The sequence below is a fragment of the Tursiops truncatus genome, chromosome 12 (assembly GCF_011762595.2).
Source record: "Tursiops truncatus isolate mTurTru1 chromosome 12, mTurTru1.mat.Y, whole genome shotgun sequence".
Classification (NCBI taxonomy): domain Eukaryota; kingdom Metazoa; phylum Chordata; class Mammalia; order Artiodactyla; family Delphinidae; genus Tursiops; species Tursiops truncatus.
In genome coordinates this window covers 33,416,618-33,443,147 of record NC_047045.1, presented here as the reverse complement: position 1 = coordinate 33,443,147, position 26,530 = coordinate 33,416,618, and the positions used below count along the sequence as shown (strand labels likewise).

Genomic DNA, 26,530 nt, shown 5'->3' with positions numbered 1-26,530 from the left:
AATAAAAATGTAAACATTGATTGTAAAACTTCGTAAAATCCACAGATGGTATTGTTTTATTTTAGAAAATTCTTAAAATAGGAATAGTTTAGTAACAAAACAAAAGGATTAATGGGGAAAAAAAATTTTCACTATCCCAGACTTCACTGCATTTCATGTTATAAGCAATTGTTTTCAGTAGGTAATCATATCACTTTACCTTCCCTGATAAAATTTATGTGCAGTTTGAAAAGAAACATTTGCATGAAAATATTCCTAATGACTTATTAATTACTTTAGGGATTAAGAAATCTCTTGAGAATAGCTGAAAATTTGAATTCCAGAAAACATACAGTTAAATATCTATCAATTACCTTTCTTGGATGCTTCAAAACTGTCATAGAGGTTTATCTTCTGGGTGTCATAGGTTAGGGTGGTATTGGGCAACAAGGTTCTGTTTCTGTTGATTGTGTTCACAGCAAATCTGAACGCAAGCTCCTCGGCTCCCATTGGGCCAGATTCCACATATTCAAAAATACCACCTGGCAGAGAAAAAAAATAATCACACAGTTCTTACAAGATAGAGAAAATCTGGGAAGGTTTCTGTACTTTTATGTATGTATTTGTGCACTTACGCGTGTCTGTGTGTTTGAGTGATTTGTCTAAGTACATGAAGTTTGTGCTTACATTTTCTATGAATTTGAATATTTGGTATGTGCCCTTTAAGATAAATCCACACTGGCAAAATTTCTTTGATACTGCTACCAAAATTTACCATGATTTGAATATGATTTTGCCTTTTTATTTAGTAATTGCTTCTTTTAGGGCCTAGGTATATATAGATCTTGCCTTAAGTACTGAACATTAACCCTCAAAATTTTGCACACAGTTAGAAAATAATCAATCCTCTATATTGATATAAAGCTATAAAGTTAACATTGGGAAAACTGTATTAAATTTGTCTCTATTAATTCAGAAATCAGAATTCTTTTGCATAATTTTTACGGCACTTACCATGTTAAAAGCCCAAAATACTTATTCACTTGCAAATTCCAGCATCTTACTTGCAAGAAAAAAGGACGAAGTAGCATTTTTCTATTTGTTTTACTCTAAATCCTTTTTCAAAAACCACTTGACATTTTTGAAAGATAACTCTCCCAAACAGTGCAAATCCCTTAGTCAGTGAATAACACTGCAGCATATAATTTTGGCCATACAATGTAGACTATAATTTAAAGACACGTCCTTTCCATTTGTCACCTTCCACCAGCCGTGCCTCAGTCCAGTTCCCTCATTCGTGTCCCAGCCTTGACATCATCACTCTCTTTTCAGTTATAAGTGACCTAACTGGGACCTTTGTCTCCAACAGAATCTCTTCCTTATTGCTGCTTTGGTGAATGGAATGAAAAAGGGAGCACCTGAAAGCTGACACCCTCCAACCTCTGTCCTTAGGAAACCAGAACATTAAAATTAAAGAACGTTTATTTTTCTCCCTTTCAAATTTCACACCATGTGCTCTCAGCACCATCATTCACATATTAAACTCCCCTGAATAGGGCATTTCCACAGCTTGCAATACATACTTCATCAAAAATCTTTTGACACATGAATGTCAGGTGACTATACTATCAGCAAACTACCTATTCTAAATTAGTAAGAAGTCATGGTATAGTAATAATTCCTCTAAATGTGAAGAATTAGGACTCAGAATTCTGATACCACAGTGATTGGAAAAATTTATATTCAGGAAGCATTGGAAATTTGTCATTTTACACAGTATTAGTTAGAAATATTTCTCTTATTTTTTCAACTAATTTGATGGTGTAGTTACAGAAACAATCAACCGTGTGAAATTGTACTCCAAATATGTGTAAAATCTTTGGTGACTTATGCTAAGCAGAAGGATATTAAGCATTTACATGCCTAATGGGTGTCAAGAACAAAATTAGATGTCTTATATACGTGGAGGAGAACAGCGGTATGAGCATGGACTCTGAAGCCAAACTGCGTTCACATTCTGGCTCTGCCACTTGTAACCCAGGTAAATTAGCACAGTTGCTTCAATCCTCAGTCTGAGTTTCTTCATCTCTAAAGAAGGTATGATAATGGAGGCTACTGCATAGAGTTGTTGTAAAGGGCAAATGTTATCTCATAACAAGTCACTTAGAATCAGTGGCTGCCATAGAGCAAACATTCCATAAGAGTTTAAGGTTTCACTAAATCTTCAAAGCAACCCCAAGTAGTAAAATTTTATAGGAAACAATACTTTGGCCAAAGATCATGCAACTCATCAAGTGATAGAGCCAACATTAGAATCTGTTCATGCCTGACTCCAAAGCCCTTGCCTATTCCACTACAAATTAGTAGTTTTCTTCAAAATTTCATTCAGGCAAAATACACAGAAATTCCTAAAATGTGAGATATGATGACTTTAATAATAATATGTAATCAGAATTGTAAAATCTTATATATGGAACAGAAAAATAATAGAGTAATTGGAAAGTACTTAACCTTAATTAGGAATACAGAACCAATTTTAGAAATGCAAATCTGAAGTTATTTCTTAATGGCAAAATAAAATGGAAAAACTATATCTACTTTCCTTAGTTCAAATTTTAATTTGAATGTGGTATAAATACAAAATAAGGATACAGAAATGGTCAACACATGATGATAGCGGGTTAAAACTTTCCTATCCTTCACCTCTCTTCAAAATAACAACCTACTTTGAAAATTATGTGCCAGAGTCTTCTAAAATTGAAAATACACCAACCCTGTGACCCAAAATTTCACTCCAGGATATATACCCAAGAAAAATATGTATACATATTCATCAGAAAACATGTACAAGAATACTCATAGCAGCATGGAATAAATGCATCAGTGAACAACTACATTCAACAGTAAGAGATGAATCTTACAAACGAAATGCTGAAAGGAGTCAGACACAAGGGAATATTGCTGTATGATTTCATTTTTTAAAAAGTTCCAAAAATGGTGTTGGGTGTAGGTGCAGGGAGGGTGAATGATGGGCTTCTGGGTGCTGGTGGTATTCTGTTTCTTATCCTAGTTGCTTGGATATATATTATTAAGGCTTTACACAATGGTTTGTTTATTTTGGTTTATATAGATCATCCTTTAATAAAATTTTACATTAAAAAACAATTGCATAAAAGTGCTAAGGCTTTTCTAAGTTTGATAACAGAAGCAGTAAAAATAAGGGCAATATTGCTGAATGTAATTTGAATATTTGAAAAAATTCATAATCAAACTCATTAAAATGATTAAAGGAATATGAAGAAAATATATGAAAGTATGTTAACTAAATACAAACATATATATTAGAAAAAAGGTTGGTATCTTCAATATAAAATAATATTAACAAGAAATATAATCACTCCAATGGAAAAAGTGGCAAAGAATATGAAGAATATGAATAGATAGTAAATATTACATGCAAAGAATCAATGAAGACATGAAAATGTGCAAATATAGAAAAAAGAAAGATTAAAACAATGAGATGGAATTTTTTACAGATCAAAATTATGGAGGTATGAGAAAAAGTACAGTTGAAAAGGAAAATAAATTGATACAAACTTTCTTGAAAACTTTTTGTTAATCTATCAAGCTTTAAAAATATCATAAAAATATCATACACTTGAATCTGCTAATTCTACTTATAGGATATAACCTTAAGAAAACTGTGGGCGATTTAGCTACAAGAGTGCTCACTTTGTTCATAAGAACAATGTGATTAGAAATACTCTGAATATCCAATGGGAGGGGATTATTTACATAACTATGGTACATTTAATTAATAAAATACTCTGCATCTAGCCATTTTTTTCTATAGAAGGTATCTGATGACAAAACATGCTTTATAAGAAGTTACAATTTGCACTTATGCTTAACAAAGTATTAAGTGTGGTTCATTTCAGATGATAGGCATTTGATTAATTTTCTTATGTCTGTTTTAAATAGTTAACAATGAACCTGTGTTAATCTTATAACTTTAAAAAAATGAATAAAATATGTTTTAAAATGAAGCTAGAATATTAAGGGATAGCAGAAAATAGGAGAGTAACCAGAGATAGTATGAAATTTCAGGATGTTTATGCATTTGTTTCTTTTCTAATGAGAAAGACAACATATTTATATGATGGGGGAAAGAACCAATAGAAAGAGAAAGTTAAAAGACAGAAAAGAGAGGGTACAACTCATGAGTTATAATCCTCAAGACCCAAAGAGGATCAAATCCAAAGCATGGGAAGTAGGCTAAGCCTTGGATAGGAGGACACCTTACTTACTCAAGCCATGAGGCAATTCTCTGTAATCTGCTGATGTGAAGATGAGCAGAGAACTGAGAAAGTACATATTTCAGTTCTTTTCTTTATGAAGTAGAAAATAAAAGTTTATACATTTGATTCTCTGAGGAAGAAATCAGCTATTTTTATTCTAAAAGTATATCTTTGGTTTTAAAACTTCCTAATAAAAAATTGAAAGGCAAAGCATTTTTTCCATCCATTGTTAGACCTGTAAAAGGGTAGTTGTTCACATGATTTTGAACAGGGCTTATTCTCTTATCTTGAGAAATAATATTTATTTCACGCTATGCACCTTCTATACAAGGTGTTTGCTTCTAGACTTATTCTTTTTAGTATGAAGTGTCAGAATTGTATGTAGCATTTCATAAGCATGTGGTACATGAAGACAGAATTGCTACCCTAAGGAGTTCACAAGAACATGTTTGGTGGATAAAATACATTTCAGGGTAATAAAGAACATAGAAGAACTATATGATCTTAAAGCAGCATCTTAGTAATCTATAATTAAGTGTTTCCAGAGACTTGTACCAAGATTCACACAGTTTCACATTTTCAAGAATCTATAGACCACTTTCTCATTATCATCACATTCCCTAGTTTCTATTGGATACAAGCAAAATTTCACTGCTTTCTTATACTTACCTTTGGCTTTCTGAAATTAAAAAAAAAATCATATAAGATAATCATTCTCACAATTTTATTTTTGTCTGGTTTAATTGTTTTGTCTCGTTTGTTTTAATTTAGGAAAGGCCATCACATCTCACATAACCTCCGTATCAAGCGACAGGCCTGCAATTCTTTCTCCAAGCTTATAGTAAAAGTTAATAGTTTTCATCATTCTTTAAGAGGCTTGTTAGAGAAAAAGGAGAGAAACAGAATAGAATAGTCTTCTTTTCCATAAGCAGAGTTGCCCCACTTTGTTTAGCAGATACAGAATCCCAAATGGCAAGGAATCCCTCATTTACACAGAACTCACAACACTGCCACTTTCCCTATCACAGGCTCTGAGTCACAAAAGAACATTACCCAAGACTTGAAATAAAAGATTTATATTAGTCAACTGCTAAAGCCTATCCATGTTTTTTCTCTTTTAGGTCCATTTTAACTACTACTGAGGATTGTATGACTCATAAACCTGTGATGGACGTGCCAGCCAATCTCCCATCTAACTTCTAAGACTGTTCAAATAGGTCCTATCATAAAGTAGATACAGTGTCTTACAGACATTCAGTTCAATAAAGGAATCGATGTTGTGAATGATACATCATCTGTTATCCTCTCAGAAGATATGCCATTTCTTTCAATCAACTGTTATAATAACCTTATCTTCTATCTAAATAAATGTAAAAGATGTCCTCCTAATTTTAATTTTCTACAAATCCTTACCCAAAGGATAAAATCATCTCTTTCTTTCTCTCTCTCCACTATGTGAGGACATAGAGGGAAGGCAGCTGTCTGAAAGCCAGGAAAAGCAACCTCGCCAGAAACTAAATTCTCCGGACCTTGATCTTGGACTTCCCAGCCTCCAGAACTTTTGGTAAAAAAATGTTGGCCTCATCTAAGTCAAGGAGTTGCAGGTCCAAGAAGAGGCTGGTCGGACAAATAGAAACCCAGCATGCTGTTCAACAACTTTAATAAGATTGGTCCTTAAGAGTCTTCCTTGGGTGCTGGCTGGATCGGCTCCTGAGTAGCTACCGCTTGAGGAATCTTCCACTGGAGGCGGCATCACATCAAAGTTAGAAGGATCCTGTCCTGCATGCCCCAGATCTCACCTTTCCAAAGTTCCAGAAAGAATGACCAGTGTCTATATCATCACAGCACCAACCCCTAAACCCCCAAAGTTTAAAAGACACAATAACATCCCAGAGCCAAAGGCAACCACTGGAACAGCCTTCCCTCTGAGCCCCAGTACCCTTTGGTCCAGAGCTGCAAAGTTAAGTGCCTACACTGGAGATTCAGTAAGAGGTAGTGAGGACTGAAGAGCACTCACCCCATCAAAAGGGAAGTTCAACTTTTTACAATGCTCTGCTGACTAAACTCATCAGAATACACCCACTAGACCACTAGTGAGCACTGAGGCAGATGAATATGCTTCCCAAGGAAAAGTCTAGACCCCTCATGTTACCGTGGTAGAATTTTTGCTGTCACACACAGCCACTACTTGGGGGAAATACGAGATGGAAGACAAAAGACAGATGCTCCAAGGCTTTCCCTGGGTGCTAATAAATTCGTCCCTACTAGCCAGACCATCTCACTGAAGAGCTTAAAATGCTGTTAGAAGAAATGTCCCCAGTGGTTAATTTCATACACAAATTAGCACAACCTGCAGAGGGGGTAGAGGAAATCTACCACCCACACAGGCTTCCTTTCTCAGAAACACTTTCCAAAGAACACTTCCATGACAGGCCAAAATTCAGAAGTATATGACGGTGGCACATCCAGGCCCATAACATTCAGGTTCATTCATATATCCCTTTAGAGAGCCCCTCTGACCCCAGCACAAATGGCATCTCACCACTGAGGGTGGTCTTGTCCAGGGACACAGCCTCTACAGGATTACAGGCAACTTTGTTTTTTTTTGTTTTTTTGTTTTTTTTTTGCGGTACGCAGGCCTCTCACTGTTGCGGCCTCTCCCGTTGCGGAGCACAGGCTCCGGACGCGCAGGCTCAGCGGCCATGGCTCACGGGCCCAGCAGCTCTGTGGCATGTGGGATCTTCGCAGACCGGGGCACGAACCCGCGTCCCCTGCATCGGCAGGCGGACTCTCAACCACTGCGCCACCAGGGAAGCCCTACAGGCAACTTTGAACAAAATTCAGCGCCTGGCATGATGTGAAATGCCCAAGCCACAGCCACGGGTGAAAAACAAAACAGGAACAACAACAACAAAAAAAGATAAAATCATCATGTTTCTTTATTAATATCAATGGTCATTTAAAAAATGCCCTGGATATTAAATGACATTAGGGAATTATTTGTTTCTTTTTTCTCCTTAGGAAAAATAATGATATCGTTTATGTAAGAAAATATCTTTGTTCTTAGGAGATCCATGATGAAGTGCTTAGGTGTAAGGCATCACAAAAACAAAGATGGAAAAACGTTAACAACTGTTTAATCAAAGTGGTGAGTATAGGAATATTTATTTCATTTGAATTTTTCTGTATATTTAATAATTTCATAATAAAGTTTGGGGGAGAAAGAAAAAGGACAGGATAAAATAAAACTATACTTATCATTTTGTTATTGCTGCAGGTTTTTAACAGATGTCTCAAAAAGACATCTAAATCATCTGCAAATATTTCAATTAAATCAATCTGCAAATATTTATAAAAATACTATGTATTAATACTAAAATTGTACTATTATTGTAAATGTAAAGGATACAGGAGTCTAAGAATGACACAATCAATTAATTATCTCATCTACCCATCCATTGGATATTCAGATTGCTTCTAATACTATTGATACATATGGGTCTCTAGGAATGGCAAACCTGCTGCTATCTAAAACTTCTTTCTTCTCTGGGAGAGTTCTAGCACAAAGTTCTCTCATCTATTAATCCATCATTTGCTTCCTGAAGCTTCTAACCATTTGCTCTGATTAGAATAAATTTAAGCAGAGTTTTCACGTGATCACCTTCCAGAATTTGAAAACAGATACCAAGTTCCTACTATATTTCCTTTTATCCAGGTTAAAACTTTTAAATCTTTTGTTTGTCACATGACTATTCTGATCCATTCATTTCTCTAGTTATTTTTTTCTCTGAACATACTCCAGTGTAACACAGCTCAATGTGAGTCCATTTCTTAATCATATTCCAAGTGGGTTCAAGCAAAGCAAATTATAATAGGACTGCCAGCTCCCTAAATTAATGTAGTATACATTGTATAAAGAGTGTGTTTTTTTTTTTTTAGAATACAATATCATACTGCTGATTCATCTTAAGCTTGCATTAAAAAAGTTTGTGATGTACTATTTTCTTTTTATTTTCATGTGTCCCTGATTAATATAGTCTATTTATAGTTGGTCTAATTTTCTAATTAATACTATTTGGATTCTGATTCTATCAACTCTTTATTAATATTAATTTATTCAGTTTCTACTGTACCAAGGCAAGTTATTAATACTACGGAGATATATGAAATGTGTTTATTTTCCCTTTGTCTTTAGGTCATATTCAGTCCAAGTCCGTGGTAAAAATGTGGAGCGATAGAGAGTTAAAGACAAAGACTTGGGTCATAATACCATGGATACCTCTACTGGAAGCTTTCCCTATTGTTAAACTAGCTAATGATCTTCTTAATTATTTTAGCTAACAGTTCATAGTTCTCCATCACTTCTACAGAAACATCACTGTACACTTTTCACAGGCTTTACTTGACTAAGTCAGAGGCACTGTGCCTTCCACACTGTAATCCTGCCTCTCCACTGGATCTTCTACAGAGCCCTCCACCAACTCTGGCTTTTTTCAATAGTTTCTCCACACTGCAACCAGAGTAATATTTCTAAAATACAACTTTAATCTTGTTACTTATTTTCTAAAATCTTTCAGTAACTGCCTAATTTTTAAGCTTAATGTTAATTACCAAGTTCTTCATAATCTATCTTCTGCCTTCCTCTCTAGGCTCTTTTCTTACTACTCCCACTTCCCCAGTGTTACAGCCAAATAAAACTACCTACCTTTCTCTGAGTGAATCAAGGTCAAATGCCTCCATTCTTCCCAAATGATGTTCCTCTGCCCAGGAACCTAGTTCCTACCTACACATACACACACGCAAACACACATACACACACACATGAACGTACACATATGCATAACTACACACATATACATACACATTAACACATTTTTCCAACCTTCTTTCTCTCCTAATGCATTGTGAGTCTTTAGCATAGTCCCCTATTCTGGGGAGACATTCCTTACTGGCCCTAACTCTAACTTGACTAATTTGTAATCTCTGATTTACATTCCCTCAGTTCCAGATCACTTTCAAACACTATAATGCATACTCCAGCAACTGAAGTTTAAGAAAGTTAAATCAGTCACTATTTACAGATGACATGATACTATATATAGAAAACCCTAAAGTCTCTACCAAAAAGCTATTAGAATAAATGAATTCAGTAAAATTGAACGATACAATATTAATATACAGAAATCTGTTGTCTTTCTACACACTAATAATGAACTATCAGAAAGAGAAATTAAGGAAGCAATCTCATTTATAATCACATCAAAAAGAATAAAATACATAAGAATAAACTTAACCGAGGAGATAAAAAAATGTATACTCTGAAAACTATAAAACTTTGATGAAGGAATTGGAAAATGATACAAAGAAAGGAAAGATATCCCATGCTCTTGGATTGGAAAGATTCATATTGTTAAAATGTCCATACTAAACAGAGCAATCTACAGATTTAATGCAATCCCTATCAAAGTAGGGACATTTTGATAGGGATTGCATTACCCTTGACATTTTTCACAGAACTAGAACAAATCATCCTAAAATTTATATGGAACCACAAAGACCCCCAAATTGCCAAAGCAAGCTTGAGAAAAAGAACAAAGCTGGAGGTATCACACTCTCTGACTTCAGACTAAACTACAAAGCGACAGTAATCAAAACAGTATGGCAGTAGCACAAAAACAGACATATAGATCAATGGAACAGAATAGAGAGCCCGGAAATAAACCCATGCACTTATGGTCAATTAGTCTACAACAAAAGATGAAAGAATATACAATAGAGAAAACATCGTCTCTTCAATAAGTGGTGCTGGGAAAACTGAGCAGCTACATGTAAAAGAATGAGATTAGAACATTTCCTCACACAGTATACAAAAATAAACTCAAAATTGATTAAAGACCTAAATGTAAGACCTGAAACCATAAAACTCCTAGAAGAGAACACAGAGACACTTTGACATAAATCATAGCAATATTTTTTGGGATCTGTCTTTCCTAAGGCAAAAGAAATAAAGGCAAAATTTTAAAAAAAGAAGGGGGGACCTAAAAAACTTAAAAAGTTTTGCACAGCAAAGGAAACCATCAACAAAAAAAAAAGACAACCTACTGAATGGGAGAAAATATTTACAAATGATATAACCAATAAGGGGTTAACAGTCAAAATATATAAACAGCGCATACAACTTAATATAAAAAAAAGGAACCCAATTAAAAATGGGCAGGAGGTCTCAACAGTCATTTTTCCAGAAAAGATACACAGATGGCCAACAGGCACATGAAAAGATACTCAACATTGTTAATCATAAGGGAAATGTGAATCAAAACCACAATGAGATATCAACTCACACCTGCCAGAATAGCTATCATCAAAAAGAACACAAATAACAAATGTTGGTGAGGATGTGGAGAAAATGAAACCCTCGTACACTGTTGGTGGTATTTTAAATTGGTGCAGGCACTATGGAAAACAGTATGGAGGTTCTTCAAAAAACTAAAAATAAAACTACCATATGATCCAGTAATTCCACTCCTGGGTATTTCACCAGAGAAAACAAAAATACTAATTTTAAAAGGCACAATCAGCCTAATGTTCATAGCAGCATTATTTACAACAGGCAAGATATGGAAGCAACCTAAATGTCTATCAATAGATGAATGAATAAAGAAGGTGCGATATATATATATATATATATATATATATATATAGGAATATTACTCAATCATAAAAAAAGAATAAAATTCTTCCATTTGTGACAACATGGATGAATGTAGAGAGTATTATGCTTAGTGAAGTAATTCAGACAGAGAAAGACAAATACTCTATGTTCTCAATTATATGTGGTACCTAAAAACATAAAACAGATAAATGTATATAATGAAACAGAAACAGACTCACAGGTATAGAGAACAAACTCATGATTACCAGTGTGGGGAGGGAAGGGGGGAGGAACAAGACTGGGATATGGGGTTAAGAGACACAAACTACCATGTTAAACAGATAAGCAACAAGGATATATTGTAGAGCACAAGGATATATAGACATTATTTAGTAATAACTCTAAATGGAATATAATCTATAAAAATGTTCAATCACTATGTTGTACACCTGAAACTAATATAATATTGTAAATCAACTATACTTAAATTAAAAAAGACAGTTAAATCAGTATGAAACATGTTCAAACCCATGCTTACTCTGAAGGATGAAAGCTTCTAGCAGTCAACATTCATTAAGAGCAGACTTTATATCAGGCATTATGATAAATATTTTACAAACATAAACAGAATGACATCAAGAAATGTTGAATCACACTTTCTGTCTTCAATGTATTTCCCACTATTATATTTTAATTCTGAATGTATCTCTGCTATTCAGAATTAAAATATAACATAATTGCTTACCTCCTTTATGTTCCATTGTCTCACAAGGTATTTTAATTTTTAGGCTAAATAACTTTCTTTACTGGGTCTAATGTCCTCTATTTTAGCAAGACCTTGGAGCAGGTCCAGTACTTTAACAAGACTTTGGAGCACCTCCAGCATCCTGAGAATTTTGCCTAAGGTCAGTTACACAGTCAGGAAGTGATGGATGCTGGATTCAGACACAGGAGACTTCGATCCAGGCTCCAGCTTTTAATCACTATGCTGTACTGCTTCCTGCTGGGTAAAAACGCCACTCTTTACCCTCAACTTCTGGTAGTTTTCACAGCAGCTTTCCTTTTTCTGGATGGTAAACACTTTCAATTTCCTAAAACATATTCTTAAGAGTTTTACATTCATATGAAGTATGACCATTACACTCTGAAATTTATTCTGTGTGACGTTGGTAGATGCCATCCTGGTCACCTAAGTGATGCAAGTAGAAAAGAACATGCACACATGGACTTGAATGACTGACATGCCATGGAAAAATGAATAAGTAGGCCACAGCTCCTAAAAAAGGATTGCGTGGAAAGCATATGGTATAATGTATGAATTTTCCAAGAGGAGGAGCAGTGATCCATCTCTACTTCACATTGAGAGACAACCCTCACTTGTTTTCGACTTCCTTGAGCCATGAAGTAATGGGTATTTCTAATTTAATTAAAGGACTGGCTCCAGCATTTTGAGACATTTTCCTAGTGACAGTAACATCCTGAATTGTAATGTTACTAGTGTAGTCTCATCCAAGCATACAAATTAGCACCCTTATCAATATTTCAAGTAAACTAAAAACTGTACAAACATGTGACCAATGAAGATTTTGTCTGTGGAACGTCCTGTAATTTTTTTGCAGTTTTAGCACTCTGCAGTTCTTTAACTACAGAAGCTATGAAAGCTACTCTTGCATACCACTTTTACATCTGTTATATTCAATTCAACTCAAACTTGTAGTGAGCATTTGGAAAAAGGAAGCTGCTGATAGTCTAGAATAAAGAATATGAGTTAGCTGGCTCATAAAAAGTGAAATCAAGTTGCAGGAAATAACATCATAGTTCCATTGGACAAAGACTGGTTACGCTCAGGCATGGAAATATGCTTTCTTATTTTAAAAATAAATAAGCTTTTAACTTTACAAACCTTCTACTGTTTCCAACATATTTTTCGTTAGTGAATGGAAAATAGGTGTTGATTTTTTTTTCTTTCTACAAATGGACCCTTAAAATCACAGGGAGGACCATGGAGTTACACATTCAAATAATATTAATTTTAAAGTAGATGTGTTATATACTGAGAGGAAAATTGGGAAATGGATACTTAAATGTTAGCAATTTAGGACCTAGAAGGAATGCATACTGATTGGGAAGGCAGATGCTTGAATAATATCGAGATATAAATAGACCAGATCAAACTGAGATAACAGGGAAGGCAGCTACGTGAATAATCACCATATAAAGAGTATAAATAACACCAACTATTTGAGGGCCAAAAGCATACACTTAATTATATTGATTTTTAAGAAACAGGTCAGCTAAAAGAAAAGGCAAAAGTGATTGAACGACCAAGCCCCTTCACTATCCAGACCAATGTTTTCTCCTCTGCAAAATGAAGGGGCTGGGTGAAATGATCTTGAAGGTCAGAGATTCAGAAAACTTTCCTGATTCTAAGATTGCTTAATAACTGCTCGGTAAATTGAGGAGCAACACTAATTCTGTCAGAAGTTAGGAGCTGGTTAAATGCCAGAGTCTCTTGCAAGTATGGCACAGCCTCCCTTTCATTTGCAAAAAAAAATATTGATCTGAGAAATCCTGCATCAAAATATTACTGAACCCAGTCGATGAAAATATAGATACAAATACATTTTGAGTTTGCAAAGAGCACTCAGGTGTTACGAGGCTAAATTAGAGGCATTAAAATAAACTTCCTTAAGTCTTAATCTAAAAATAGTAATAAAAAAAGATGGCTAGCGAATTGATATTTCAAAAAATCAGCAATCAATCTAATAGTAATCCTGTACTCCATGAAGCAACCTAAATATGTAATTTGATATCACACACAAAATAATTTACATTATTTATCTGGACTATAACGTCAAGAAAGTCCTTTCATTCTCCCTTACATATTTATTTTGCAGAGTTTCTTAACAAAAACTTCTTTATGCTATTAACTAATATGTATGAGCCATGTTATTTTGTGTGTTTATTATTTTGTTTTAAATGAGGGGATTAAAAAATAATAAAGAAAGGAACTGTTTATTTATACCTTTTGTGGAAAGGTTTCTTAAATCCTTAAAAATATTTTGTTTCCCTTTTTAAAATCTGTAGTATTAATCAGATATAAAGTTTTTTGAGATTATTAAAAATTTTAGGATTCATGTTACCATTGATAAAACCTCATCATCTCTGTTGTGAAGCCTACCTCTCCACAAACTCCCTCAGATAGATTTCAAGCCTCTCGTTTGCAATACTTTTTTCATTCCTCTTTTCTAGTACTTCCAACTGCATCATGTGGCATAACCTTCTATTACCGTACATGGTTCCTCATGTATGGAACTTACTCATCTTTGACCCACTGGACTTAACTCAGTGCTAGGCATACAGTGTGTGTTTAATAAATGTTTGAAGAATAAACCACTAATGTGGGGAGGGGAGAGAATATGAGAGTATTGCATTATTAACACAAAATAAATTGAATGAAATTAAAATCATATTTTTATACCAATATAATATAAAAGAAATATTACAGAAATTGACCAAATAGCCATTATTTATTTTCCTTTTCCCAGGCAACTACGAGAATCATGTGGATCAGACTGTGTCCCTTCCTTGTTGATTCTCCTCACACAATCCAGAAAACCTCACTTATTTGCTAAAGCCCTATATAAATTACAGTCTCGTGAATTATTTTTATAATTAGGACAGTCTGTAAAATAGAAGACTATATCTCTAAGGCTAATTGGAATTTATATAAAAATTGTAACTTCAGAACTAGTTTCAGTATTCAATAATGGACATTATTTCCTGAGAAATTTAAAAACTGAAAAAATTCAAAGCAGATATGGAAAGAAAATACTGCAAACAATTGTATATCAGGGAAATTGTAAATACGTAAATACAGTATTAAAGTTATTAAGTTTCTTTTTCCAAAAATCTAACTCAAGAAAGCAGTGTGGAATTTTAATTGCAGATAATGTGACTAAGCCAGTAGAGATCTAATATAGAAACAATGTACACATATGTGAGTATGCATGCAAAACTGATATACACCCACAAAGACTCATACAAAAGCAGGATCTGAAGAAAATTTAACTAGCTAGTTAATCCAGAGACAAAGTAGGGGAGAAAATGTAGTGGCCTGATACTGTCAAACAAAGCAATATGTAACTGACAAAAATGTTTACACTGACTCTATGTAGATACAGCCTAAACAAGTGTACCTTAAGGTCAAATGAAACGACCCAGTTGTAGATTATGAGGCTTTGTGTGTGTTTGGAATGGAGAGTGGGTCAAAACATACACACACACACACACACACACACACACACACGCACACAGACACATGCGAAACTATTTTCATTGAGAATTGGTACTACTCCTAAACATACCCTGGAAATGAACTATGGATCTATAATCAAGCAAAGCTTTAAAAAGAAATGTGTCTAAGATTCATAAGTTAGTGAGACTAGCCTGTAAACTCAAGCATTTGCTATAGCTGAATGCCTAGCTCTTAGCTGTGCCTGTCACACAGTAGGTGCTCAATAAATATGTCCTGCATTAATATAATTTTATTGACCTGCAGGATCAAGGAATAATCTTTGAGCAGATAATTCTGCAGGGCAAATTGTATCAGCAGAAAGGCAAATAGCACAGATATTGAAGAGTTAGACAAATTATACCAGAAATTATACGTGTTCAAAGATGTTCACAGTAGCATCATTTTTAATAAGGAAATAAACTAGAAACAATCTAAATGTACATCATTTACAGAGTGGTTCTACATAGCGTTGGAAACCACCAATGGAATACTGTGCAATCATTAACATCCTTGGGTAGACGTACATTTATTGACCTGCAAAAATATTCAGGATATATTGCTAAAGAAATAGTAAGTAAAAATTTGGCATGTTTTTAAGAGGCAGTATTATGTAATGGTTCAAAATAAGGTCTCTGGAGTCAGCCTGCTTGGGTTCACAGCCCAGTTCAGCCCATTGGAAAAAAACTGCTATGTTATATTGGTATTACCAAGTACTAACTTCATAGGATTGTTGTGAAAATTAAATGAGAGAATAAACTAAAATTCTTACAACAGAGATATCTCAATAAAACTTAGCTATATCATTTTAGTTATGTCTAAATATTTACCTACAGATACATACATATAAAAAATACATAGAAATATGTCTGAAAGGATATATACCAAAATATTAATGGAGAATATCTATGAATAATAGGAATATAGATAATGACTATTTTCTGGACTTCCTGAAATTAAAAGAATTTTTATATCTCTGAGATACCTTTCTATCAGACAGAAACAATTTTTGAGGATGGGGTAATTTAGGATGGAAGATTATACGATTTTAGATTCTTAGGACTGGAAAGAACCCAAGCTAAAGGGAGAACATTTTCAATCACAGGAAATTATCCAAATATAGATTCAGCAGACTTAGTCCATCACTATAGAAATGAACCATTTTATCTCTATAGAACAATGACCTTGAAAGTTGAGCTAGAAAATGTCCTGCTTTTGGAAAAGCGATTCCAATCAGGCAGGGACAATGTTGCATCCCCTACATCTCCCAGAACAGCACTTTCCAATATGTGTTTGAGTAGTAAGTAACTCGGTTGAAATTTTCTCCCAAGCCTCAAAAGTACTAAGCAATTCAAAATCAAAATTGTTGCTTTTTAAATTAGAGGACAACTGTAAGCTAAATGGAAAAAAAATAAATTAAAGATATTTAAAAATCAATGCAAAACAAATACAGGAAAAGTAACTTAAAAGTCATCTTAAAATGTCTTCTACTTGTAGTCAAGTTGATAATGGGAAAGGTTACATACTTCTCCTGAGATTGGCCATCACGATGTAGTGAAGAGGGTTTGTAAGGAATCAGAAGAATGGGCAGAGGTTGTCTCTCATGCAAGGTGAGCTCATTATCTGCCACTGAATCCACGGTCTTCTTTAACTAATCATTTTAGGAGAAGGATAATGACAGTAATATTCACTTTATCAAATTTTACCCCATGGCTCTTGGCTCCTTAGCCCCCGATGACCAAGGACATATGGAACTGATGCTGATTATATACTGAAGGACCTTTGCCAAGAATGTCTTGAGCTTATCCTGACATTATTGGTTACTTTAAGCTGGCGCTTTCCTGCAGGCTCTAGAATGCTTAAATTACTACACAAATTGCTATAAATGTTAATTGATTCCAAGAAAGACAAATACCTCTCTAGCTGGGCAGCACCCATGTAAGAACAAGAAATAGCAAATTCTCTTTCTATTTCTGGTAAGTTAAAGGATGACAGGTTTCAGCAACGTTTTCAAACATTCTCATTTGCATAAAGCCACAGATCAGAAGAGTGGCGTTTAGTACTTTACAAGTCAAAAATCAACTCTCATTCACTGTTCTGTTTATCGTAACAGATGTTCTGATCAGCATTCCCAGGTCACCATGTACAGTGTACATGTTTATATAATTACAAGAGAAAAGAGGTTAAAACGTTGTGCCTCATCCAATGCTGTCAGAATGAACCAGTACAACAATTCACACAGGGGAACAGCAAGAGAGTAAATTCAAGCACTATAAATATACATAAGCCACAACCTAAACTGTTTCCCAGCCCAACATCCAAAAATTGATTCCTCGCAATAGACGTAAAAGAATCAATATATATCCCTAACTGCCTGGTGTAACCTAGTTGAAGGCAGCCTAGAGGCAGAGATGGAATTTCTACTACACTTTGTAGGATCCTGTGAATATGTATTTAGCTTTTGTCACAGGATAACAAATATCCCATAGTCCTAATCTGAGTAGAAGCGCCATTTGTTTTTCTTCTCACATACCTGTTGTGATACAGAAAATGTGACATGAAGTACACTTCAGAGGAAAGAGAGAGAAGGTTATTTATGGACAGATTCACAGAATGAAGATACTAAGAAAATGGTACAAAGATAGTCTTCCTCTAAAGCAGGGACAGATTTTCTTGGGCTGTTTACACTACCTGCATCTAAATGCACCTTAGTTTTCTCTAGTGTCTGTTGTTTAAATTTTATTATTTATGTGCTGTTAAATATATGATGCCTAATCTTACTATATCATGCTTATGTGCAGTGACAGGAAAAATTAAAAAGCATCAAAGTTACGGTAACTTCCAAGCAAGGTAGTGGTTCAGAGCCTGAGATTCTAGTTCTGGCTCAGCCATTAACTAACTCTAAACCTTAAGCAAGTCAATTAAATGTTCTTGGCCTCAGTTTACCTGGTTGTGAACTGAGGACCTTGAAGGACCTGAGTGATGTCAAGGCTGATGCTGTTCTTTTCATCTACTTAATTCCAGTGCCCAGCACAGTGCTTAGCACAAGGGAGATATTCAGTGACTCTTCGTGGCAATGAATGAGTGAATCATGTAATGAATCAGTGAATAAAAGTACCCGTAAGATCCTTGCCAACCTAAATTATCCATGACAACATGTCATTAATTTGCATGACAAACAAAACTTTCAAAATTAAATCCTGGTTCTAAGGTGAATGTGCATTTTCTGAATGGGTAATGGTATCGAGAAAGTACTATTACAGCATCACAACCTAAATCCCCTGTGTCAGTCCAGTCTGAGTCATGTACCTGTCTGGAGGAAGCAAAATTAATATAATGACTTAGCTGAGTCATCCAGTGAGAGCCCAGTAATACAGGTAAAGTTAGAGACCTCATCCATGATCAAATCTCCACTGGTGGTGACTTAATTAACCATTGACCTTATACTGGACAGCAGAAATCATATAACTGTGGATTTCTGTCAGCCTGCTGCCTTTCATGCCACGTCCACTAGAAAATTATTACCTTATCCAAGAATAGGAAGTGAGCTGTACTTTCTAGAAAGAGGTTATATATTTGAAATAATCCAATCGTTATATTTCTACCCTATGAAATTATTATGCTAGGAGCTACTGTACAAAATCATTTTCCATGGCTTTTGTTCAAGCTTGGAAGAAAAGGTTAGGAAGAAATAACTCTGATTTCAGCTTATAGCAAGGTAATCATGGAAGGTATCTAGTCATCTTGTACTTAGAGGACACCTAAATATCTGCATAAAAAGTGAAAAACTGAGTTAAAAGATTTTTTAATCTTTTACCCAACTTTTTAGCAATTTAAAGAACACTATATAAGCTTTGTTTTTTTGCTTTTAGAATCTTCCCCAATATGGATAGCTATTGGAATGAAAATGAAAGAAAGAGAGAAGGAATGGAGGCACAGAGGGAGAGAGAGAGGGAGGAAAGGGAAGGGAAAATACTACAAAACCTAGTGACTCCACAGCCCTTGATAATGGGTACAGTGTTTTCATAAGCATAGATGCACTATGGGTGAAGAAAGTATTAATACTATGCCATTTTTCAGATGAAAAATTAGTTTCGCTCAGAGAAATTAAGTGACTTGTTCAATATCACGCAGCAGAAAGGTGATACAGTGAGGACTCAAACCCAGGTCTTCTGTATGCAAACATCAGACCTTTCCATTGCATTTCAGCCACAACATATGCATTTTGTTTAGAGAGAATGCAAGATAGGAATTCATTCAAAAATGTAAATGGTGACGCTTTATGTCTCATAGAATGGTTACAGCCAAAAGGGAAAGGTATAAATCAATGGGATTATTTCATCCAGTAATTATATAAGATTCCAAAAATCAATAACAACGGTGAACCCTTCCCCTTTCACTACATGTATTGTTCTTTTTATTTCTTCAAATTTGTAGGCCTACTTTAAATATCAAGGTCAAGCCACCCACTGTTTTGAGGACATAGTATGCTTAATTATACCCAGAAAAGGAAGCTATTCAATATTATTTTTTAAATGTTACACATTACCATAAGGAAACTACAATATCATATCTTGAGAAGTAAAGAGCAGGAAAAACATGTTCATCATCAAATAGGTCATTACATATTTAAATAAATTATTCACTTTTTAAACTATCATTATGTGGATAATTAAGCAATCTTCTTGCCTTCTAACAGCCCTTCAAATAGCATAGTTTATCATCCTTGGGTCTGAAACTTCCCTTTTGCCACTGACTAAAATGAATAAAATGAGTGCTACAAAATTTGGAAAATGTCTATTCTTCTTAAAGGCAATGTTTACTTGTGCTAAACCTTAACAGAACTTAAAACTGTGCCATATATCACTTAATTATACATTGTCTTGCCTTGTTTTTTATTTCTGCCATAATTTTATGTATATTAAACTAGGCTCCCAAGAAACTTCATGGCTCTAGAAAAGCAAGTGGAAGATGTCTGAAAAATTTTAATTGATTTATTGTCAGTTACCAATAACATCCATTGGATACTACTGCATTATGCACCTGGTGTTATATTACAATTACACATTACATATTACATTAAGTTTTCACTTTAAAACATTTATATTTTAATTTTATGAACAGAGAGATTCTAAGGCAAGTTTTCAAATGGTAGCTATTAACCTTTTAATGAGAAGCAAGGGCTTCAATCTGGGTTTTAATTTTCTTGGGATAATTTTTAACTAACCTTTTCTACTAACAAAGATACATCCTTAAAAGGATTTCAATTCCAATTTTAGTATGTTGCTATTATAAATTTTCAGAACACTTAGTTATAGACAAATTTTTATACTTTACATAAGCATTATAGAAGTAATTATTATACCTTATGTTTATATTTTATATGACATTGTATCCCCTCACAACTAAAATCCACTCTGAATAGAAACTACAATTGTAAAATTTTTAAAAATGCACGCACACAGTTCTTTTTTCTTATTCTTGGCAATTATAAAAGTAACTATGAACAAGATTGTTGGTCAGATGTGTGAAATTCCTGGTTGTTAAAGCCCCAGCTCATAGCCTCTGCTTTAATGAAATATGTCATACAATGCACAGTTCTCTAATATCATTTAACCTATAAATTGTTCTTCTGACCCTTTCATCACTCAAATAGAGAATACAAAGAATAGAATTCATTATAAATTCATGGAGCTTCTAAAACATGAAGAGATACTGGTTATAATTCATTCATGAGTTATTTTCAGTTTATGAAGGAAGGTCTTGCCAAAAGAGAGTAAAAGCAAAGCACATTAAATTATAAAATTATATTCAGATTTTGCTGAGCATGGTCTTTAAGTTTCTCTACAAATAATTCCAGCCTCATTCTCATTCCACCTCCAAAATTAAACAACTCTTCTTTCCCATCATGTGAACTTCAGTACCCCAACCAAAAATTCTGCTTTCCAAAATTGTGACTATGCTGTTTCTCTCCCACAGTGATCTACAAGAACCTGTCTTATCCACAAGCTCATGCTTCTAACCTCTCTTCTCAGATCTGTAACAAAATATCCACTTGCTTCTAAGGTAGCAATGATTAAGCCAGTTAAATCAACTACTCTATCTACTTTGGCTTGATGTGAACACATTGGAATTTGTGAAATTTTGCTCTATTCAATTGACAATGACGAGGTATATGCTGATTATTTGCACTCTTAGGTCTATTTCACATCCATTATTTTTCAGTTAAATGATAAGGTCTTTGAGATTGGGGATTGTGTTATTGATTTGACTTGTGTTAGCCCAAAGGAAGTTAATAGATTGAAATAATGCTTTAGACACCTATTATGTAAATGAATACAATAGGAGAAGGTATTCAACAAGAAGTAGGTTGAGCATTTTGTATAGGAATTAAAAAGATGGCAATCTTATTCTGGAAGATAATTTCCTTTGAGTAGGGATTCAACCAATGTGGTGTGAATCACTTAACAATTCAAATAAGTGATAAATTCACATTACTGTTGAACATTCACCTCGGGAGACATATGAAAGCAGGATTGTTCTTTCTGTACTTTCCGTACTGACTGTTTATACAGGTAAATACTACTGGTTTTCCATTTTCTTCTACAGTTACATAACATCAACAAGGAAGAGTACAGGAACAGTGGCATTCAGAGTTGCTTTGTTCCAATCCTGTCACTCAGACACAAAAACTTTCGCAAATCATCTAACTAATGGGCTCAAAATCTTCATGGAAAATGTTAAAATGTAGAGAGATACACTACTGTATTATCTCTAAGTTACCCTCCATCTCTTAAAAAAAAACCAAACCTATCATTCATTGATTCTCCCCCTCTGAGAATCAGTATAATTCAGATTTTTTCAATGAGAGAAAGAATGAAATAATTTCTGTTTATGAGGTATTAACTGGTGTCTTAAGCCATTGTTAGAAAAACTGTTAAGACGAATTCTTATTCTATTCAGTTTTCACTAAAATTCTATAAGCTGCATATATACAACAAAAGTGAGGAATTTAACAACTTCAAAATTTTGTCATAGAGTATCTAAAAAAGGTGAACTCACCCATAAAAAAATAAAAATATGATGATCACTTTCCACAGGACAGAGAAAACCAGCTGACCAATGAGGGTATAATGGCTTCTGGTTTCAGAGCAAAGAAGTACAATTAGTTTTCTTTAGCAGGGAGGAAATAATTTTACATTAATGTTGACTACTGAATTCCTTGTGTTAGGTATATTTGTCCCTGTTTAGTAAAACACATTGACAAGGTACTTTTTCTTTTCTTTTCTTTTTCCTTTGAAGGAGAGAGACCTTGAAGCAAGATAATAATAGCTAACATTTAACGAAAGCTTTCTATTATCCCATACTTTTCTGAGTGCTTTACGTTTATCAGTTCATTACAATCTTGCAAAAACCACAGAAGAAATTAAACCAGGGCACAGAAATGTTAAGACTATTTCCCAGGGTCACATAGCTAATGCAAAGCGGAGGAGAACCAGCACCAGGGAGGTCTCAGTCTGGAGCTCATACCCTTAAGCACCCAACTATGTCACCACCAGGACGAGCCAAGACAAAGGAAAGACAAACTGTTCTGTTTAAGAAGTAATAAATCGGGCTTCCCTGGTGGCGCAGTGGTTGCGAGTCTGCCTGCCGATGCAGGGGACGCAGGTTCGTGCCCCGGTCCGGGAAGATCCCACATGCCGCGGAGCGGTTGGGTCCGTGAGCCGTGGCCGCTGAGCCTGCGCGTCCGGAGCCCGTGCTCCGCAGTGGGAGAGGCCACAGCAGTGAGAGGCCCGCGTAAAAAGAAGTAATAAATCAAGGTTGGAGACAAGGATAAGGCAACTAGGAAGAAGAGTTGTAAAAAGGGGGCTTGGAACAATTAGAAAGCCAAGTACAAGCCAAGTTGATATGATACAAACAGGAGAGAATAGGTGAAAATGCAGGAGGACAGAAAGAGAACATTGTCCGAATAACTTTTAAAAATAGGGAGTTGTAATATTCAATTCAAATTTACTACATGTGATCTACCCATACAACCACTCAGTAAATTTTGTCATACTTCCTTTGTGTCGATGGTATTTGGGGGTAATCAAGGAAGAGAGACTTTGTCTCACATTTATAGGAATGCAGTAACAGCTGCAAGACCTGACAAAGATGGGAGAATTCAGACGAAGCAACTATAGCCAGAGGTGACTGTGTAAAATGCCATCCCCACCCCTGCCAAAGAATCCTCAAGTTATTGGAAAGGACCAAGCGGCCCTGACGACATCTTTGTTATACTTAAATACTATCTCTTTAATAAATCTTATACTAAAGATACAGAAAATCTTTGCTATGATGTGGATCTAAGGGTGATGCCAGTGGAACAGCAGACAGGGCAGGTGTGGGAACGGTGCAGAAAACTAAACTCGCTCTGAGATTAGTGGGTAACTTAAAATGTTTCTGACTCTTCTATCAAAACAGATACTATTGCCTCAGAATTGTTTTAAAACTGAGAATGTTCTAAATTAATTCATTCAACAAACAAGTATTCAGGATCTACTTAGTGCCAGGGAATACAGCACTGTACAAAACGGACCAAAAAATCCCTGTACTCATAAGCTTAGCATTCCAATAGGCTTACATTCTAATTCAGTATTCACTACCAACCATCTTGAGTGATAGTGATCTAACCATTGTCCTTTTTACATACACTAAAATCAGCACAAAAGTTCAGATAGGGATTTTCTCAAAATTACATAAAGACATTTTAAAAACGAGTCCTCCACTTTAGTTATTCTATTTCAGAAACCACCTGCATTTTTCTTAAAGGAAAGTCCTCCTGGGATCTAGAAGAGCCTTAATCATTGTTCCCATCTCCCCTTGCAGTTAAAATATTGCTTCTATTTAAGGGATTTTTTGATTATTTTTATGGGAAGATGGCAGAAGGTGAATTGGGTGGTATTAATTATCTCTTATTTTAACCTAGAATATCGTCAAGCCCATTTCCCAGAGACACCGAATTCTAAATCCCACTCACTCACTCCTTAAAAACATGCTTTTGCTCTTCAACTGTATCCCTTGATCCTCCTCAATTCTTCCTGTCATTTTTTAAATGGAAAGGACAATACCAACCATACAGAGTTGTGGTAATCACACAGAGTAACATAAATCAGATGTCTAGCAATCCACAACCTAGTTTAGAAAAATAAAACCTGGTACTGCTTATAACAAATTAAGCCTCTCAGGTAAAAAGGTGAATTTCTAGGAGATGGTTGTTGGTAGAAATGAAATAATGAAAAAGATATCTGAATATCTCTCTGCGACACAATTATTTGTTCTTTCATTTATTTTGCCTGGGAGTGAACAGAAAAGACACAGACAGAAAGGAAAAAAAAAAAAATCAGTTTAAAAGCAATTCCATCTGGGCCAATTGACCGCTGATCTGAGAATTTCTTTGTGACATGACGACCAAAAGGCCTTGTAGGAATATGAATGTCTGAAATCAGTTTAAAGTTGGAAATTGTTTGCTATGTGAATCACCATGCAAGGACTCCAAGAGATTCACAGACCTCTGGTGAAAGAACAGTAGTGTTCCGCACAATGTTTTTGTATTCATGGATTTGGAGCTCAAGCGTAGGGAAAAGAAGTTGTGAATCACAGTTAGGCTGACCCCAGGGCAGAGGTAAAGAATGGAATGCAAAACACAGCAGAAAAAAATTGGTAGACAGAAAATCAGAAGCAGAGATAACCAAAAGAATATAAGGCCCACAAAAATTGGCTCCATAACACGCCAATCTTATTCAAATCCAACAAGTTAGAGATTCCAGATGACTTCTGGTACATGTATATATGTATGAAAATGCACATGCACATATAAATATTTACATACATACGTACATACATGTGTATGTGTATTCCTGTTCTTACATTCAGGAAATCCCTGTTCTTACATTCAGAAAAGTCATAAAGCCATGCTAGTTTGGTTTATCTGTAACCAAATAGACTCTGGCAACATCTGGATCAGGAGTCAGCAAACTATGTTGTCCCTTAGGCCAAATCTGCTCTGCCACCTGTTTTTGTAAATAAAGTTTTACTGGAATACAACACCACCTTTTGGCTTATGTATTGTCTAAGGCTGCTTCTATGCTACAAAGCAAAGTGGAATTGTTACAACGGAGTTTATGGTTTTCAAATTTCAAATTCTAAAGTCTGGATCTTTATAGAAAAAGTCCCCCAAACATACCATTACCCTCCAAACCTCCTGCCTATTAGAGAACATTCATTTAATGAGTGCCTATCATTATTATTTTTCCCTATATTTAAAGGCTATTTTTAGAGCAGTTTTAGGTTCATAGCAAAATTGAAAGGTACAGGTATTTCCACATACCCACTGTCCCCCCACATGCATACCCCCCACCCCGTTATCAACATCCCTCACCAGAGTGGTATATTTTTTTACTATTAATGAGCCTACATTGACACATTACAGTATTTCAGAATCCATGGTTTACATTGGAATTAACTTTTGGTGTTGTACATCGTATGGGTTTGGACAAATTTATAATGACGTGGACCCATCATTGTAGCATCATACAGAATATTTTTGCTGCCCTAAACATCCTCTACATTCCACTTATTTATCCCCCCTACCCCACCGCTCCCCACAACCCCTGGCAACCAGTAATCTTTTTACAGTCATAGTTTTGCCCTTTCCAGAATGTCATATAGTTGGAATGATACAGTATGTCGCCTTTTCAGACTGGCTCCCACCATTTGGTAATAGACATTTAAGCTTCCTCCATGTCTTTTCATGGCTTGATAGCTCTTTATTGTTTTTAGCCCTGAAAAATATTTTATTATCCAGATGTACCACAGTTTATCTATTCCCCTACTAAAGGACATCTTCATTGCTTCCAAGTTTCAACAATTATGAATAAAGCTGCTATAAGTATTTGTGTGCAGGCTTTTGTATAGATATAAGTTCTCAATTTATTTGGGTAAATACCAAGGAATGTGATTGCTGGATCATGTGATAAGACTATGTACAGTTTTGTAAGAAACCGCTAAACTGTCTTCCAAAATGGTTGTTCCATTTTGCATTCCTACCAGCAATGAATGAGAGTTCCTGTTGCTCCACATCCTCATCAGCATTTGGTGTTGTCAGTGTTCTGAATTTTGGCCATTCTAATAGGTGTGTTATGGTACTGTACTGTTGTTTTAATTTGCATTTCCCTAATGACAAATTATGTGTAAGGTTTTTTCATCCTTGCTGTCTGTACATTTTCTTTGGTGAGGTGTCCATTAAGGTCTTGGTCCCCTTTTAAA

General features: G+C 35.0%; 1 protein-coding gene across 1 annotated transcript in view; it reads right to left on the bottom strand.

The window, feature by feature from the left end:
- GRIK2 (glutamate ionotropic receptor kainate type subunit 2) overlaps positions 1-26,530 on the bottom strand; it is a 1,042,171-nt gene that overhangs the window by 406,239 nt on the left and 609,402 nt on the right. The window contains exon 11 of the mRNA XM_073789463.1: positions 354-521. Within this exon, the coding sequence (XP_073645564.1) occupies positions 354-521 (168 nt within the window). The remainder of the gene's footprint in view (positions 1-353; positions 522-26,530) is intronic.